Source organism: Tamandua tetradactyla, chromosome 9 (genome assembly GCF_023851605.1).
Source record: "Tamandua tetradactyla isolate mTamTet1 chromosome 9, mTamTet1.pri, whole genome shotgun sequence".
In the NCBI taxonomy this organism is placed as follows: domain Eukaryota; kingdom Metazoa; phylum Chordata; class Mammalia; order Pilosa; family Myrmecophagidae; genus Tamandua; species Tamandua tetradactyla.
Genome location: NC_135335.1, coordinates 15,148,410 through 15,167,797, shown reverse-complemented (window position 1 = coordinate 15,167,797; position 19,388 = coordinate 15,148,410). Strand labels below are relative to the sequence as shown.

Sequence of the window (19,388 nt, the reverse complement as noted above, 5' to 3'; positions counted from 1 at the left end):
AGATAGATGAGAAGATAGGAAGCTGTTCCTGTCAGTGTCTCCACAGCAATAGATCTCCAACTTGGTGTGGCAACTGGTTTTTGTTTCAGTGTTTTGGAGGATTTAATCAGAAGAACTCCATTTAATTCCTTAGAGATAGAGATACCAGTGGCATCTTCTCAGAGAAGTCTTTTCTCAGAAGCCCCAGTCCAGCCCCATAATGTCTCTCTCTGAGCTCTCATGCACGTAGCCTGCTATTTCACCCATCCTAGTATCTGAAGCTCAGCCTGATGGCGCTTCCCCTCAGGCTTCAAAGATCTGATGATCAAACCCAACTTTTCCCCTTTGCTTCTCTAGTCTTGGTATCTGCTTTCACAGGTTGCTATCTCTGTTACCTCATTGTTCTTTTTTTTAGCCTCTTGAGATCTCCAACATCTGATTAACCAATTACTTTACTAAATTTTTTCTTTTATAAACAATGGTCTGGTTTCTGTTTCTTGATCGTACCCAATTTCTTACTGATGAGATAATCACATGTAATAAGTTCATCAAATATAAATTTATTTAATAATTCCTTTTTAGTGTAATGAATTTACAAAAACAATAAGCATAAATTCTAATGTTCAATAATCTTCACATGTAATTTTTAAAGACTTTTATTGAAAATATAACATATATACAAAGCAAAGAAAGAAAAAGCAATTAGTTTTCAAAGCACACTTCATTAAGGAGTTAGCGTACAGATCCCAAAGTTTGGCATGGGCTACCATTCTGCTATCTCAGATTTTTCCTTCTAGCTGTTCCAAAACAGGGAAGGCTAGAAGGAATATTAGTGCAGTGAATCAGCAATCATACTACTTTGCCAAATCCTATTCTCTTTGTTTTACCTTCTCCTACTCCTCTGATCCCACCCCCAATCTATAGGGATCTTTAGACAATGCCTTCACATGTAATGTTTTAAAAAACAAAATACCAAATTACAATGATGTATTTTGTTATTCGATTTCCTCAATAAATCATATTAGTTTCCTTTTCCCCATCAAAATTTCTCTTTAATGAACATGTCTTAACTATTCTGTCACTTATGCTTGTAGAGGGAATAAATTGGCCCCCATTACCAAAGAGTTTTCCATCAAATAAGAGTGGAGAGTATATGTATATTCAGAGCTCTATTTCAAGATAAAAAATGAGATGTCAAAAGGGAACAGATAAACAGCTTTATAGGTTAGATGAAACATGATCTCCAGCTTGTTGATTGTGTTAAGATATCCATTTATAAAAACTACTTTTTTTGTTAAATTTAATGTGTTAAGCAGAATACATGTGTTGGTTCGATCAATCGTGTTTTACTAATGAGAAATTGAAACTTGGAGAGGTTAAGTAACTTATGCAAAGTTGCCAAACTTATAAGGAAAACTTCATGGCAGGGTGGCACTAGTGAAGAGAACTGAAGAATGGAGAGTAGTCTGGTATGGGGGCAGTCTAGAAGAAGATACTGGCATGAGTGGAATGGTAAAAGTAAGGAAGTGTTGAGCCACTGGAGATGCAGCAAGAATCTATGTTTTCAAGGAGAGAAAAGAGTATGAAAATGAAAATGATTGAAACAGGATGAAAGATGTGTTATTTTCAAATGAACTCTTCTAAGCACTATTGATTTTATATAATAATATCATTTGAAGAAGTTGATCTGAGAAAATTTAATTTACAGGAACTGCCTTTTGAAACCCATTTCATAGTTCCCCACCTGGAAAAGTTTCACCAACAAGCAATCCAAGGGATCATATGAAATATACATTGTCTCTGCCACACCCATGGTGTCCTACGTTTGTATGACTAATGACAAAACCTTCCACTTTCAAATGTTTAACTCCCACCTCTGTGATCTTTCACTATTGATGCTCATTATTTTCATCATTGAATGCATCTAGAAAGATATTCATAATAAGATGATTTATGAAAATCAATAATACATCTTAATTTTAAATGTGATCTTAACCTTAGCTAGAGGTTCAATGTCATTAAATCATTCTTTTAACCCCTAAAATTCAAGTAAAATATTTAAGACCTTAGGGCCTGTGCACACGGATCACAGGTCACGTATTTCTGGGTAAATTCTGGTTCAGAAGATTAAGCCCTTTGAAAGACTAATAACCTCATTTTCTTTGCACCACTTCACAAAGGTAAGAGTAGACTCAAGGAATCACAACTTCAAGGTTTTTCCACTCTGCCCTGTCTCATGTACTACTTCCTCAGCTCCATGTCCATTATAGGCACTAGGCAAAGGAATATTTTTGAACAAACAAGTAGAGATAAAGTGGCTAATTCTACCGGTGGCAATGGTGTTTCAGTGGAGTTATTGAAATGTTCCTAATGCATATGTGAATGTGAAAACATATAAGTGGAAAAAGCTACATTTTACATTTATCCTGAGTATCCAATTGCAAGAGGGAAAATAAGCTCCCTTACCCTCAGTTCAATCAGGATTTTGTTAGAACATGCTAAATAATGTGTCTGAAGCCTTTAAGGTTCATTTTCATGGGTTTGAAAGGCACAAAGGCCATTATATATTCAAGTGGGTCACCTAAATTATATTGTCAAGAAGCAAGAAAAAGAGAACTGGACCCCAACCATCTTCCTCTCATTACTCTTCATTTTCTTGTGAAGCAGAGGATGCTTATGGGTCCCCAAAGCTCTTGTAGACACTATCATATATAGAAACACATCATAGGTGGTAATTATGATTATGATGTACCATAATCACATACATGTCAATGGTTTCTAATGATTTTACTATACGAGCTGTATCACTTTGGAGAGAGCTAGAGAAATCTATGTTTAGATATAGCTATATAGGGATAAACTGGTGGAATTGCCCACATAATTGCATTCATTAAATGAACTCAGTTTATTGATCTGCAGAATAGGAATGGTATGAATTATACTCCATGTCCTGGGAGTTGAAATGGAAATTCTTAGTTTTTGCTATTTTGAGGGCCATGAAATCTGGTCCCAGAGGTCCAGATTCAATGAATTGTTGGTTCTACCCTTTCTGTCTCAGACAGTACATATGCACTTAACTGAGAAGCAGAAGGTACCATGAGAAAGAATATGAATAATATACAGAAGAGACAAGTATGTGCTTTGCTGTAAAGAGTTTATAGTTGAATTAAATTGTGAAGGCTCTCAACATAGACATGTTAACCAGGCAAAGGCATTGAAAAGAATTGATGGCTTTGAAGGTGTGCAGTCCAATTTGCTCAAAAGAAAACAATTGTATAATGATACAGCTTTTGCAATTTGACTGTGTGACTGTGAAAACCTGGAGTCCAATGCTCCTTTCATCCAACGTATGGAAAGATGAGTAAAAAAAAAAAGAATTAAAACATAAACAAAGATGGGGGGCAAAGGGTTTAAATTGGAAAGATTGAAGTACTGGTGGTCAATGAGAAACAGGGGTAAGGGGTATGGGATGTATGCCCTTTTTCTTTCATATTTATTTTTCTGGAGTGATGCAAATGTTCTAAAAAATGATCACAGTGATGAATACACAACTATGTGATGATATTGTGAGTCATGATTGTACACCGGGTATGGACTGCATGTGTTGAATATTTCTCAGTAAAAATTTAAAAAAATTGCTCAAAATAAATCTGAATCTCTATTGGAATCTTTTTTTTCACTTGTGAAAAGAATTTCAAAAGTAAAGTAAAATTAGCGTAATAATAAATACATGAACTGGAAGCAGGAAATGCGATTTCCTGAGAAAAGAAATCAGTGCCATTATAGGATTTCTGGTATCTTTGAAATATCTCAAACATAAAAAATACAAAAAAAAAACCCCAATATTTATTGAGTACCTACTATATACCAGATTCTTCTCTAGCACTGGAAATGTGACACTGACTGGGTATGTATCCCTGCCCTTATGGAACTTAACATTCTCAGGGGAGGATACAGACAACTAACTTGATAAGTAAAATCTAAAGAATATTTTATTGAAGAAAGTAGTGTGGGGAAAAATAAAACAGAGCAAGGGATAGAAAGTGTCATAGAAGGGGATTGACATTTCTATATGGTTGTTGAGGAAAGGTCTGGTGTGCTCGTTGGGGTGGGGGTGGGACCAAGGTGGAATTTGTGAGGGGCAGTATATAGAATAAGAGAGTCGAGAGGTAACAGAGCTCCAAAGCATGCAGACTTATTAGATTAGTGTAAGGAATGTTTTGTGCTGAGTGACATAGAAAGACATTGGAGGGTTGATAGTAGACATTAGTTGTGGTCTCAATGATAGGTGGTGCTCAGATTACCCTGAAGGTGAGTAAGAGAGACCCATGTTTCCACTTCTATGAATAAACTACCATGGAGGATTTTTGTAGGCATAATTCAGGTCTATTTCTGAAGAAGAAATTGAAAACAAAATATTCCAAGTTAAATTAAATTCCCAACACCTCCTTCGCTCCTCCTTGCTCTGAGATAATCCCTGAAATCTCAAATACCCCTGAAATTATGTGTTTTACAATCATTGAGTACATGTAACATGGTAGTGTTTCATTTTTTCTACATAGCTGTTATTAAGGTGGCAAATGCATTTTGCAGCATGTATTAGCCAGGGTTTTCCAGAGAAACAGAACTGACAGTATTAAATATGCAAATATTCTGAGATTATTACAGAGACTGTCTCATGTGACTGTAGGGGTTGGCAAGTCCAAATTTTGTAGGGCAGGCCACATGTTAGGAACTCTGATGAAGGAGAAGCTGGTTGGCCAAGGCTGAGGTAGAAATTCTTCTTCCTGACTGCTGAAATCTTCAGTTCTTTCTTCAGGCCTTCAGTGTTGGATGAGACTTGTCTCATTGCTGGAGGCTATTTCCTTTATTGACTGTAGGTGTAATCAGCTCTTGATGCAATCAACTGTCTAATGACCTCAATACCCTTTACAGGGCTGTTGTATGCCTGACAAAGCCACCAGATGCCATAACCTAGCCTTTGACCCATGAACCCAACCATTGCACAGTGGATGACATCTTCTAATGTGGTAAATGTGGTTGCTATACAAAATACTTGAAACTCCTTTTTGGGTCTCTTTTCTTAAAGTTTGGGAACAGTTAATTCACTATTCAATGGCATTGTTATTGATTTATGTTACACACGAAATTTCAGAAGGTGTTCTACTAGAGTTTTACTTCAAATTCAAGTGCTATTTCCTATTCAAAATGTAGTCCATGAAGTGGTGAAGACTTGGGACTGGCTTCTCTAGCTAATTTCACACATACTCAAGATTTGTGCATGTGTGTAGTGCTCATTCCTAGGTCCTTGGGAGAAGCCTGTGGCCACCCTCCCCTGTTTGGAAGAGAGGGCCTCCCCACCCCTGGCCCCTTCTCCTAGCACTTACCTTTCCCTTCCTCTCCCTCTTTGACTACTACAGATTCTTCATCTCCAACTGGCCCATCAACCTTGGATCAGTTTCATATTGCTGCTGTAATAAATTACTACAATTTAGCTGCTTAAAACATCACCAACATTATTTTATAGTTCTTTAGGTCATAAGTTTGATGCAGACCTCACTGGGTTAAAATCAAGGTGTTGACAGGGATGAATTCCTTTCTGAAGTCTCTCGGAGAAAATTTATTTCTTAGGTTTTTCCTTCTTTTAGAGGTTGCCAACATTACCTGATTTATGGCCCCTTTCATCTCCAAAGCCAGAAATGGCAGGTCAAGCACTTCTAAAATACACTGAAGTTCTCTTCTGCCTATGTATTCCATTTTCAAAGATCACTGTGATTATATTAAACTCACCTGGATAATTTAGGATATCTATCAATTTTAGGGTCAGCTGATTAGCAACATTAATTCCATCTGCTATCTTAATTACCCTTTGCCATTCATGATGGCTTGGAATTTAGCAACCCATAAAAAATATTTCTTAATCTTAATTCTTTCCTGTGGGTGTGAATCCATTGTAAGTAGAACATTTCAATAAGTTGTTAAATTGTGGCCCAACTGAACTGGATATCCATATGCAAAAGAATGAAAGAAGACCCATATCTTACACCCTACACAAAAGTTAACTCAAAATGGATCAAAGATCTAAACATTAGGTCTAAGACCATAAAACAGTTAGAGGAAAATGTAGGGAGATATCTTATGAATCTTACAATTGGAGGCAGTTTTATGGACCTTAAACCTAAAGCAAGAGCACTGAAGAAGGAAATAAATAAATGGGAACTCCTCGAAATTAAACACTTTTGTGCATCAAAGAACTTCATCAAGAAAGTAGAAAGACAGCCTACACAATGGGAATCAATATTTGGAAACGACATATCAGATAAAGGTCTAGTATCCAGAATTTATAATGCGATTGTTCAACTCAACAACAAAAAGACAGCCAATCCAATTACAAAATGGGAAAAAGACTTGAATAGACACCTCTCAGAGGAGGAAATACAAATGGCCAAAAGGCACATGAAGAGATGCTCAATGTTCCTGGCCATTAGAGAAATGCAAATCAAAACCTCAATGAGATACAATCTCACACCCACCAGAATGGCCATTATCAACAAAACAGAAAATAACAAGTGCTGGAGAGGATGTGGTGAAAGAGGCACACTTATCCACTGTTGGTGGGAATGTCAAATGGTGCAACCACTGTGGAAGGCAGTTTGGCAGTTCCTCAAAAAGCTGAATATAGAATTGCCATACGACCCAGCAATACCATTGCTGGGAATCTACTCAAAGGAATTAAGGGCAAAAACTCAAATGGACATTTGCACACCAATGTTTATAGCAGCGTTATTTACAATTGCAAAGAGATGGAAACAGCCAAAATGTCCATCAACAGACGAGTGGCTAAACAAACTGTGGTATATACATACGATGGAATATTATGCAGCTTTAAGGCAGGATAAACTTATGAAGCATGTAATAACATGGATGGACCTAGAGAACATTATGCTGAGTGAGTCTAGCCAAAAACTAAAAGACAAATACTGTATGGTCCCAATGTTGTGAATCGACACTCGAGAATAAACTTGGAATATGTCATTGGTAACAGAGTTCAGCAGGAGTTAGAAACAGGGTAAGATAATGGGTAATTGGAGCTGATGGGATACAGACTGTGCAATAGGACTAGATACAAAAACTAAAACATGGACAGCACAATAATACCTAGTTGTAAAGTAATCATGTTAAAACACTGAATGAAGCTGCATCTGAGCTATAGGTTTTTGTTTTGTTTTGTTTTGTTTTGTTTTGTTCTTACTATTATTACTTTTATTTTTTTCTCTATATTAACATTCTATATCTTTTTCAGTTGTATTGCTAGTTCTTCTAAACCGATGCAAATGTACTAAGAAACGATGATCATGCATCTATGTGATGATGTTAAGAATTACTGATTGCATATGTAGAATGGTATGATTCCTAAAAAAAAAAAAATGGACAGCACAATACTACCTAATTTTAATGTAATTATGTTAAAACACTGAATGAAGCTGCATCTGAGCTATAGTTTTTTTTGTTTTTTATTTATTTTTTCTTATATATTTTTGTATTTTTTATTTTTATTTTTATCTTTTCTCTATATTATCATTTTATTTCTTTTTCTGTTGTCTTGCTATTTCTTTTTCTAAATCGATGCATATGTACTAAGAAGTGATGATCATACATCTATGTGATGATATTAAGAATTACTGATTGCATATGTAGAATGGAATGATTTCTAAATGTTGTGTTAGTTAATTTTTTTAATTAATAAAAAAATGTAAAAAAAAAGATTAAAAAAAAATTGTGGCCCCACTGAATCAGGGTGGGTTGTTAATCCTATTACTGGAGGCCTTCTAGGGAAGGCTAAAGGGAGGGAAATCAGAAGGTGAAATTCAATAGAAAGGAGAAGAAGTTGCCATGTGCACTGCCTGTGCTTTAGCCAGGGTTCTCTAGAGAAACAGAACTACCAGGAGATATCTGTAAATATGAGATTAATAAAGGTGTCTCAGGCAACCAGGAAATGGAAGAGTCCCAAATTCATTTGGCAGGCTGTGAAGATGGCAGCTCTGATGAAGGGTTTAGATGAAGTTCATAGGAGAGGCTCGCTGGCTGGAGAAGCAGTGAAAAAGGCTTTCTGCCTCCTTAAAATTCTTCAATGGATTGGGTTATCTTGTTGGTGGGTGACATGATTTAACTGATGGCAGAAAAAATCAGCCAAAGGTGCAATCAACTGACTGAGGATTTAATACACCAGCTTTCTAGTTTATCAACTAGCCAAAAAATATCCTTGCAGCAATGATCAGGCCAGTGCTTGCCTGACAAGACAACTGGGCATCATCACATGGCCAAGTTGACACCAGAACCTAACATTCACAAAGAAGCCAAGAACCCCCAGTGATTTCTGGCCAGCCATAAGATGTCCCCTGGAGGAAGCAAACCTTATGGTTTCTGAAACTTGGAGTCAATAAATTTCTGTTTATTGAATGAACACATTGAAGGGTATTTATTTCAGCAGCTGGGAAATGAAAACACCATGGAATGTAACACATTCACAGGTTCTGGGGATTAGGATCTGGGCATCTTTGGATGGGATTATTCTGTCTACCACAATCCCTTCATATTCAGTTTCTGTATGATCCCAGTCATTCTGAAATCTCCAAATGCTGAATGCTGAAATTTTTAGAAACTCACTTGGTGGCAAAACTTGTCCTGACCTACATTAACTTTGTGACAAAATCTGATCGGAATTAATGTAAAGCTATGCTTAGTTTTAACTTAATGTATTTAGCAAGGATGATTCCTTCAGAGATATTAAAGTCATTGCATATGAACTACTCCTCATGGGAGAAATGATGTAATATACAATACAATGCATATGGCATTTTCTAAATCTAATAAGTTCTAAATTTCTAAATATATCTGATTTCCCTAACTTAAAGTAAAGGAATGTGGTTTATATTTTTATTCTTAGCCTTTAGATACATTTCAATGACCCTGTGTTGGTTTGAATCTGCTGTGCACCCCAGAAAAGCCAATTTTGGGTGGCGACTTTTGATTAGATGGTTTCCATGGAGATATGTCTCCACGGATTCAAGGTGAGGTTGCTTACTGGAGCCCTTTGAGAGGGAACCATTTTGGGAAAAGCTTGAGAGTCACCATAACTAACGGAAACCATGCAGCCTTTGGAGATAAAGAAGGAAAATGTCCTTGGGGGAGCTTCATGAAACAAGAAACCTGGAGAGAAAGCTAGCAGATATCACCATGTGCTCCACCAACTGTGTGAGAAACCCCAAACTTCATCAGCCTTTCTCGAGTGAAGATAACATCTTGCTGGTGCCTTAATTTGGACATTTTCACAACCTTAGAACTGTAAACTTGCAACTTAATAAATTCCCCTTTTAAAAAGCTGTTCTGTTTCTAGTAAATCACATCTGGCAGCTTGCAAAGTAGAGCAGACCCCCTTCTCTTACCCTACGGTTAATAGGTCCTAGGTTTGGGGTTCCAGGAAGAGGAGAGAGGAAATAAGTCCCATCTTCCTGTTTATATTTATGTTTAGTTCAAATATCCCACATACTTGAAGAACACAGAGGGTAGGATGATTGGAACTCTGAATGAATTAGGTTCTATGTGTAGAAACATTCATTTATCCTTTAAAATTTCCATTCTATTGTGTACATACAATAGAATGCTATTTGAGTGCCAATGAACATTTTAATGACGTCATAAAGAGATAGACAAAGGTACTAAGGCCTTGAGAAAGCGCTGGTTCATTTCGATTTCCTTGATTCCACGAGGAAGTATCTGTTTAAGAAGTAAACTCAGTTTAAATACCAAAAATTGAAGATTAACTAGAATTTGGGATCAACTTCTTTCATGCTTTCATTTCCTTCGATTTACAAATTCAACAGACATTTACTTAGAGCTTCTTATATGTCAGACACTATTCAAGATACTGGGAATATAAGTGAGAATTAGATCTCCTAATTTGAAGTATTATGGAATATTTTTATACAATGTGGAGAGGGAAATGACAAAGAAGCACACATAAGCAAAATAAAAGAAAGATAGAATTATTTATTGGATTGGTTATTACATTTTATTTTTGCCTTTGGTCAAACAAGCATATGATTGAGACAATGATAGGAATAGACAGTTCCATATTTTTACCATTTCTGAAGTTGTATACTGGGACTTTTCTAAGAATCAGAGTGTATAAATTCCAGGTGACCTCCAATTCTCACAAAGTTAGAGGGAGTGAAAGGCAATAAAAAATTCCTTAGAAGCTAAGTGTATTGGTTTGGAGCTGTTATATACCCCAGAAAAACCATGTTCTTTTAATCTAGTCTTCTGGGGAACACCTATTGTGGGGTGGGAACTTTTGATTAGGTTGTTTTGATGGAAATGTGGCCTCACTCATTCTAGGTGCACCATAATCTGCTTATTTAAGTCCTTTAAGAGGTAGACATTTTGGAGAAAGCACAGACAGTTGGAGACAGAAAAGAAAATGCCCTGGTAGATACTAAGCTAAGAGATGAAATCCAGAGTTTGTCATGGAGAAGTTAAGGATTTAGAAGCTGAAAGCACCAAACCAGAAGCAAGGACCAACAGACACCAGCCACATGCATTTTCAGCTGACAAAGCTATTCCAGATGCCAGTGGTTTTTCTTCAGAGCCCAGGTATAAGCTTGTTGATGCCTTAATTTGGAAATTTTCATGACCTAGAATTGTAAGTTTAACATACAAACATGTAAAACCCAGTCCATTTCAGGTATATTGCATTCTGGTAACTTTAGCAAACTGAAACATTAAAGCTCCACACTCAATAATGAGAATATTCTTTTTCAGAAACCATGCATCTTCTCTTCAGTCTCCTCATGCTGACTTCATCTCCTGGTTCCTCAGTGTATAGCCTATGGGATTCAGGACAGGAATGATGACAGTGAAGGTGATGGAGACAGCTCTGTCCATGAGGAGGGCAGTGAAGGGCCAGGGTATAGATACAGATGCAGGGCATGGAATGCAGGGTCACCGCAGTGGTATGGGAGGTGTAGGTGGAGATGGCCTCCCTCCTGACTTCCCCAGTGTGAGACCTCAACATCATCAATGTAGGACACAGGAGAAGGACCCAACTACATGGTAGTGACAAAACCATTGTTGGAAAACATTAGGAACTCAAGAGGGAAGGTGTCAGTGCAGGAAAATTTGAGGACCTGAGGGCATTGCAACAGAAGCCATAAACAACATAAGTCCACAGAAAAGGAGTGGGAGCAACAGGGAAATATGCATCATGGAGTGGACAAAGCCCCCCACCCAGGAGGCCATAATGGGGTGCCATGCATCACCCCCTAATAATGATGGTCATGTAGTGCAAGAGTTTTGAGATGGTCATCTAATCATCAAATGCCATCACAGAGAGAGAAAAAATGTCAGCCCCACCGAGGAGGTGGAAGAAAAACATCTGTTTGATGCAACCATTGAAGGAGATGGTCTTTCTTCTTGAAAGATGGTCTACTAGGATCTTCAGAGCAGTAATGGAGGAAAAACAGATGTCTTATGACCGAGAGATTGTGGAGTAGGAAGTACATGGGGGTGTGAAGGCAAGACTCAAAGTGACTGTGATGGTAATGTTTGCTCACACAGTTGTTACATAAACCACTGATAAAAAAAAATAAGAGTAGGCTTAGCTTTTGAGACTGGGTAAGTACACAAAAAATAATTTCAGTCACCTTGGTATGATTTCCCAGGACCACTGGGTAATGTTTCCTCCACCATGCCCACATTTGAAGGAAATAATATTACTTAGACAATGAAATCAAGTAAGGTTTACCTGTTCAGTGGATATTGAACATGCAGAAATATATTTTTGTCAATTATCATGTTCTTCATGAACTCATGGCATTAATCTGGGAAATTCACTTAGTTCCGCTTTCTTCAGTTCTTCATTAGCTCAAGGAGAGGTGTGGACTTGATCATTAGTTTTCCTGTTGTTTTCTGTGGGGGCCTGTGGGTTCTGTAGAGCCCATTTCTACAAATTGCTGAGGAAGAGAATGCAAAGAAGGCTTAGTGAAGGAGTTGTGGGTCCCTAGGCTCTCATGAATCAGAGAAGGTCTGATTTATTCACTTTCCACTTTGTTTCTATTAGACTAAATAAATGCTCAGGTGCCTTTCAGTAACGACATAATAGGAATCAATTTGGATATCCTATTTTAATTTTAAAAGCTACTGCATACCTACTTTGGTTTGCTAAAACTTTTGGGTGCAATATTCCAGAAATGGGTTGAGTTTTTCAATGGGGTTTTAGTAGACTACAAATTTACTGTTATATAGCTATAAAAATGTCAAATTAAGGCACAAAAGGATGATACCTTAACTCTGAAGAAAGGCTACTGACATCTGGTTCCTCTGTTACATGAGAAGGAACATGGCTGATACCTGCTGGTCCTTTGCTTCTGGGTTCCATTGCTCTAAGCTTTTGATTTCGATGGGCTTCTCTTTAAGCATCTGTGGGTCCTTTCTTAGTGTCTCCAGGGTCTTTCTCCCTCTGTCTCCAAATGTCTCTGAGCTCTGAGTAAAGAGCTTAATCCTTAAGCATTACTCCTTAAGAACTACTTACCTTGTTTGGGTGGGTCACATCTCCATGGAAACAACCTAATCAAAAGATTGCACCCACAGTAGGTATGCACCCACAAGAATGGATTACAAAACCTTGACATTTTCTGGGGCATATAACAGCTTCAAACCAGCACAAAACCTAATTATAATAAATTTTCCTACCAGTCCTCTGAGGTTAGAGTGGAAGACTATTATTCTTCCTTTACTAATATGAAAACTGAACTCAATAAAGGTAAATAAAATTTCTAAGGTCATACAGCAAATAAGTGGCAGAGGGAGATTAAAACAAATTTCTCCCAGTTCTTCATTCCAGAATCTCTCCAGTATTCCCCCTTGCCTGCCGGTTTCAGAATACAAAAATCTAAGAATGATTTACACAAGGAAATCTTTACAGAATTATTTTTGGACTTCTGAGGATGGGTTTCATCACCTCCTGTATTTTCTCTCTTCATCACAATGGAATTTTAGGCCCTTTTCCTTCTGTTATCATTAAGAAATCACAAGTTTTACCTTTAAGTTTTGATTTGACCCCATGGGTACACAGGGGTTGAAGATAAATGATGGGTTTAACACAAATAAGATGATAAGGGCTCTGTTCCTGAAGACAATGATGGTCCAGAAATGCAAATATAGACAAAGGAAATTAAATATGGGGTTACCACAGAGATTTTGGTAGTATACCACATCCTCCTACCTCATTCCTATAAAATTTAAGCACTGTCTTTTCAGCTTGGGATTCACAGATTCTGATGAATTACATACTAGTGCATTCACATCAGCACAAGAAGGAAGCAATCTCCCCTCCTTCATTTCCCCCATGCATTGCAAGATCTTTTACTATAGAATCCTAGTTGAAGAATGCTTTGGTTTGCTAATACTGCTGGAATGCAGTTACAAGAAATGGAATCACTTTTATTTATTTATTTATTTATTTATTTTTGTTTATTTATTTATTTATTTTGCATGGGCAGGCACCGGCTATCGAACCCGGGTCTCTGGCATGGCAGGTCAAAACTCTGCCTGCTGAGCTACCGTGGCCCACCCTGGAATGACTTTTAAAAAGGAAATTGATTAAGTAATAAGCTTACAATCCTAAGGTCATACAAATGTCCAAACTAAGGCATCCAGGAGAAAGTTACCTTGACTCCAGAAAGGCTAATGTCTGTCACATGGGAAGGCACGTGGCTGGCATCTGCTTGTCCTTGTTCCATTGTTTCCAGCTTCTGATACTAGTGGGCTTTTCTCTAAGCATCTGTGGTTCTTCACTTAGCTCCTCCAGGGCAAAACCCTGGGTTCCATCTTCCTTAGCATCTCATGGGAATATACATGACAGCATTTTCTGGATTCTTCATCTCCAAATGTTCTTGTCTAGACGCCTGCTTTCTCTGTTAGTACTCCAAGCACCTCCAGATGTCTACATCTCTGTTAGCTCTGAAGCAGATGAAGTGTCTGAGCTTCCTCCAAAATGTTTCTCCTTCTAAAGGACTTCAGTAAACTAATCAAGACTCACCTTGCATGGGTGGAATCAAATCTCCATGTAATGAAAAGGTCACACCCACAATTGAGTGGATAATATCTCTATAGAAACAATCTAATGAAAGTGTCCTACCCTATAATATTGAATCAGGAATAGAAGAACAAGGTTTTTCTGGGGGCACATAACAATTTCAAACTAGCACAGAGAGGAAAGGGCAGATACAACCAGCACATTTCTCAATTCACTATATAAAAAGTAAGAAATTTTTTATTGCCTGAGGATCAATTCAGGAGAAATAAAGTTCCTGAGAGGCTTAAGTGATTGGAAACAATTCACACAGCAATGCAAGTTCCACTCCACATATCTCCAATAATTTCTGGGAAGACTTACATAGGTGATAAGAGGTGACAAACTTACTTAAGGTTAGAGGAAAACATCCATGCTGAGTCTAAGCTTATGTCTCAGTCATGTGGCCCCACTGTTTAGAGAGATGGTCCTCAAATCAACCACAAGCTGGGAACACTGTGCTTAGTTTATGTAAAAACAAGCTTTGGGAGGGTGAATGCCTTGGGAAATTATGTGTATAAATAAACGAAAATCACATATTGCCTCTGATTTGCTCTAGAGAATGTGACAACTTGTCTCATTTACCCAGTGCATGTCATCTGTGAAGGCATGGTCACCGCTACAGCATATACCAACATATAGCACATTTTACTCAAAAGACATATTGAACTACTAATGTTGTAAGAAACCAGACCAAATATAAAACTCTCTTTAAAACTTTATTTTCTTCACTTCTCTCAATCTACCATCTTGTCTCTATCTTTGGTTAAATGTTTATCATCTGCTCTTGTTCATTGTCACAGTAGTTTCCTGACCGCCCTCCTTTTCTCTGGTCTAGATTTATCTAATTTATTCTCTCTGTTGTTTCCAGGAATATCTTTATAATTCATAAATGGGACCATGTGTTTTTCCTTTGTTTGATACTTTTTCAATGACTCCCTATTGTCCGTAGAATAAAGGTTAAATTTCTTTTATGGCATCCAAGACTTTCCTCCATCTTGGATATTACCTGGTGCCCTGTTTCCTTTAAGCCTCTAAGTGACTCAAACTTTATGCAAATTCTTCCTGCTCCACAGCCTTGCATCTGTTTTCCTCTTTCTCCCTCTGCATGCCCTGTTCTTCCCATTCTCAGAATCTCCCATTCCTCCACCTTGGAAAATACTGATCTTCCTTCTTTCTTACCTTGGTCAAGTCCTTTAATTTACTTCAGTTTCCTCCTCTGAAAACTGGGAAACATAATGAACTTAGGTGTATAAGTAATAAATATGGCAATGTTTGTAAAGTGCCCAGAACATAGGAGGCACTCAAAGCATTCTGTTCCTTTCTCTTTCCCCTGCAAACAGTATCTGATCTTTCAGAAAGGGTGATTTATAAAGACATTTACAGAACTTAAAATGCTGTTCAATTAAATCATGCCTTATCTTTGAACCAGTTTTCTTATTTTTGTTTAACTTGTGTGAACTTGTGTGAATTGACCAAGTGGACCAGAGACTTTGGTGCTGGGTTAGTGGATTTGGGAGCAAGGCCAGCTCCGAGTCAAGGGAAAAGAGTCATCAGTACTGTCTGGATATGGCCCAGGGTTTGGATCTGCCACATTGTTGGATGTAATTTAGGGTTAAAACATGCTCTTCAAGGATGTGCTCATTTTGTAGAAAGAGGTCTCTGAACCCCTCTTTCAGAGATAAACCCTAAGCTGGAACAAAATATGATCCTTATATACAACTCAACTGCTCTATCTATCAAATACAAGCTGCCTTCTCTTACTATTTCTGCATAACTCTCTCTTTTGAAGACCTTCCCTTTCCCCTATATTTAACATCAACTTCTTTACTTTTCTTTCTCTAAAAGTTTTCAACTATTTTTTCAGCATCATATAACCTGGTAAACTTTTAGTGTTCATTATGTTCATGTGTAATTCACAGTGTGTCACTCATAGTAATTCCTTACCTAAATCTTTCAATGTCCAACCATGATATCAGCTGATTCTGGGTACCCAGGCCTCTGTGTATATGATGTTGAGGAAATCTCATGATTGAAAGTGAAGTCATCCTAGAGATTTGTTATACCAGATTCACTGTCATCTTTTCAATGTTCACATTGGAAAGAGCCACAGTACCATGGCTTTTCTTCCTGTCACAAAGAGTCCCTACCACATGCAGTAGTCCCTTAGACTCAATCCTCATATAAGAATCAGCAAAGGGAATTTTATTGGAGGTGGAAACAGAATGAACATTTTGCTGGTAGTGTTGGAGTTCCAGTGGGAATTATTAAACAGTCTCCAAGTCATAACCTCAAGCAAGTTCACACACCTGCATACAAACAACGCACAGTCACCAAGACATCCACATATTCCTGCCTTCCAAATTCTTGTAAGGCCACAAAAGACATAAATTATCCATCTGTTCTATGATTCTCTGAGTTTTGGGAAAATTTATCTGCAGAAACATCTAAAGATATATACTTATGTGTTCTCAATGAAGGTGACTTCACTCCAAGGGGGCAAAACTTGGGTCTGGGGTGAAAAATAATAGATATTTCAGTAGTTTGTGGCCCTCCAAAGTCTATAATACCATATAGTACCATATCTATGGTATTAAAATTTCATGGAGGGGTGATAAGAAAAAAAAATCTAAAATGTCTCCTTAAGAGGACAATAATTTTAAAAGGTGGAGAAACACAGTCATTAAGAGTTTTAGCCCAATGTCTTTGTCTTATAGGACACAGAGAGGATTATAGATTTTGTCACCTCCTTGGACCTCTTTGGCATAAGATGAATGAATTAAACAATTTGATATCTTATAAAAGTTGTTTAGTATGTTGCAATTTCATGAGCTTCCTTACTCTTCTTGATGAATTTTTGTATGGTTATTGGAGGCTGAAAGATAGAATTTGAGCTGAGCTTCAAGAGAAGAGACTGATTATTTTTCCATCGACTCTCTTGGAATAATTCCTTGGGAGATGGGTGGATTTCAATTCAATCCCAATGGCTGTAATTATAACACTCTGAAGAAGATGTATTTCTTTTCTCTCCTGGTATACAAAATGGGCTTTGAGTGTTTGAAATCATATTTTTTAAGTATTTTTTTTTGAGCTACAGTGGCTTGCTTTGAATTACCTATGAATTTTATATAATTTTTTTCAACTATAAAATGCCTGGGAGTGAAATAGAAAAAGGAGAGAAAGGGAAGAAGGAAGTTCTAGTTAACATAAAATAAATGGTTTTTATGAATTTTGTATAGCTATGTGTGTAAACTGAACAAGAAGCTTTTGAGACTATTTCCAGTGAGAAAATCAGTAGAATGGACCTGAGAATAAGAAATTTTTTTATCTATGTATAGGTTTGCCCATGTATCTATCTGGTTCAACACAACTTAAAACATTCCTTCTCTTTGTACTTCTTGGTGGCATATAGTTAAGTTTCTAGAGTCAAAATATATAAAATCAATAACTCACTTGAAAAATTGACTGGAAATGACAAGGGACTCCAGGGAAATCATGTTATATAAATAAATACATCTATATTCTGCATATGTATATATATATATATATATGAATAGGTAGATAAATAATAAGTAATAATGATTGAACACTTTCTTAGTGTCAGGAACAGTGCTGACTGTCACAAGTATCATTCTCATAACATTTACTGTACTTCATTCTCATGGCAAACTGGTGAGTAGGTAATGTTATTTCCACATTGAAGGTAGTTAATGTGGGGTGCAGCACGTTGGCATGAGAAGCACACATTACATCAAAATGGAATTTAGGATATTGATTTCAGTTGTATACCCCCTATTTCTCCCCAATCCAACAGCCTGCTCACTCACCTTGTTCACTCTCATATCCTCCTTTTCTTCTTCTATCTTCTCTTATAGAGCTGAGTGGCTATGAGGATACAGAGAGGAAAGAGCTAGCTGTCTCCTACCCTTAGGATAGCAGTTTGAGGAAACCAAATCTGTCTTTGAGTTCTAGTCTCAATCTGACTTCCTCACCCCAGTTTATTGTTTTCAGAAGGCTCAAGCCGTCTCTGCAGTCTCCTCATGGCTGACTTCATCTCCTGGTTCCTCAGAGTGTAGATCATGGGGTTCAGCATGGGGGTGATGACCGTGTTATTGATGGATACGACTGTGTCCATGGGCAGTGTAGTGAAGGGCCGACAGTAGATGTAGACACAAGGCACAAAGTGGAGAGTCACCACCAGGATGTGGGAGGTGCAGGTGGAGAGGGCCTTGTTTCGCCCCTCCCCAGAATGTGATCTCAGCATCACCAGAATAACAGTATAGGACCCCAGAAGCAGGAGGAACCACAGCAGGGTCACGAGACCATTGTTAGAGATCATGAGGAGCTCCAGTGCAAAGGTGTCAGTGCAGGCTAGTTTTACCACCTGGGGCACGTCACAGTAGAAGGCATCAAGGAGGTTGGGGCCACAGAAGGGGAGTGGAAGCATCAGAATTATCTGCACAATTGAATGCAATCCACCCCCTACCCAGGAAACCACCACCAAGACCACCCATACCTCTGTCCTCATAATGGTCACATAGTGGAGGGGCTTAGCAATTGCAAGGTATCTATCATAGGCCATCACAGAGAGGAAGAAAATATCTGCCCCACCAACAAAGTGGAAGAAAAAGATCTGTGCCATGCAGCCATCATAGGAGATGGCTTTTCTCTCTGACAGAAGATCCACCAGGAATTTGGGAACAGTGATGGATGAGAAAACAATGTCCAGGATGGATTTGTTCCGTAGGAGAAAGTACATGGGTGTGTGGAGGTGGCACTCACAGGTGACGGTGACCACAATGAGGACATTGCCCAGCACGGTTGTTACATACACAGCAAGAAAGACCACGAATAAGAAAAGCTCCAGCTCCCGGAAGTGTGTGAGTTCCAGAAATACAAACTCCTTCACATTGGTATGGTTTCTCTTGTCCATAGTGGGACGCCCTTCATCTGTATCAGCCTTCAGAAAAGATGTTAGAGTTAGGAGTGTGGTACCTCGAGGTACTGATATCACTTATCACCTATTGTCATGGAAAACAGAGAGGTCTGTTTTTTTTTTTTAATTATTGTTAAATCATCACACAAACAGTCCATACATGTTGGACAATCAATGGCTTACAATGTCATCACATAGCTGTGTATTCATCACCATGATCATTCTTTAGAGCATTTGCATCACTCCAGGAAAAGAAAAAAAGAGAAAAAAGAAAAAGCTCATACATACCATACCCCTTACCTTTCCATCTCATTGACCACTAGTCTCTCAGTCTACTCAATT

General features: G+C 37.9%; 1 protein-coding gene and 1 pseudogene across 1 annotated transcript; both read right to left on the bottom strand.

Annotated features, from left to right (window-relative positions):
• Positions 1–10,774: 10,774 nt before the first annotated feature.
• LOC143645535 (olfactory receptor 4D11-like) lies at positions 10,775–11,735 on the bottom strand (annotated as a pseudogene).
• Positions 11,736–18,098: 6,363 nt separating this feature from the next.
• On the bottom strand, positions 18,099–19,043 carry OR4D6 (olfactory receptor family 4 subfamily D member 6). Its single transcript, XM_077115009.1, has one exon. The coding sequence runs from the start codon at positions 19,041–19,043 to the stop codon at positions 18,099–18,101; it is 945 nt and encodes a 314-aa protein (XP_076971124.1).
• Between the last annotated feature and the right edge of the window lie 345 nt (positions 19,044–19,388).

Bases quoted from the DNA above. Each gene is read 5' to 3' on its own strand.
- OR4D6 (XM_077115009.1), bottom strand. From the start codon at position 19,043: ATGGACAAGAGAAACCATACCAATGTGAAGGAGTTTGTATTTCTGGAA.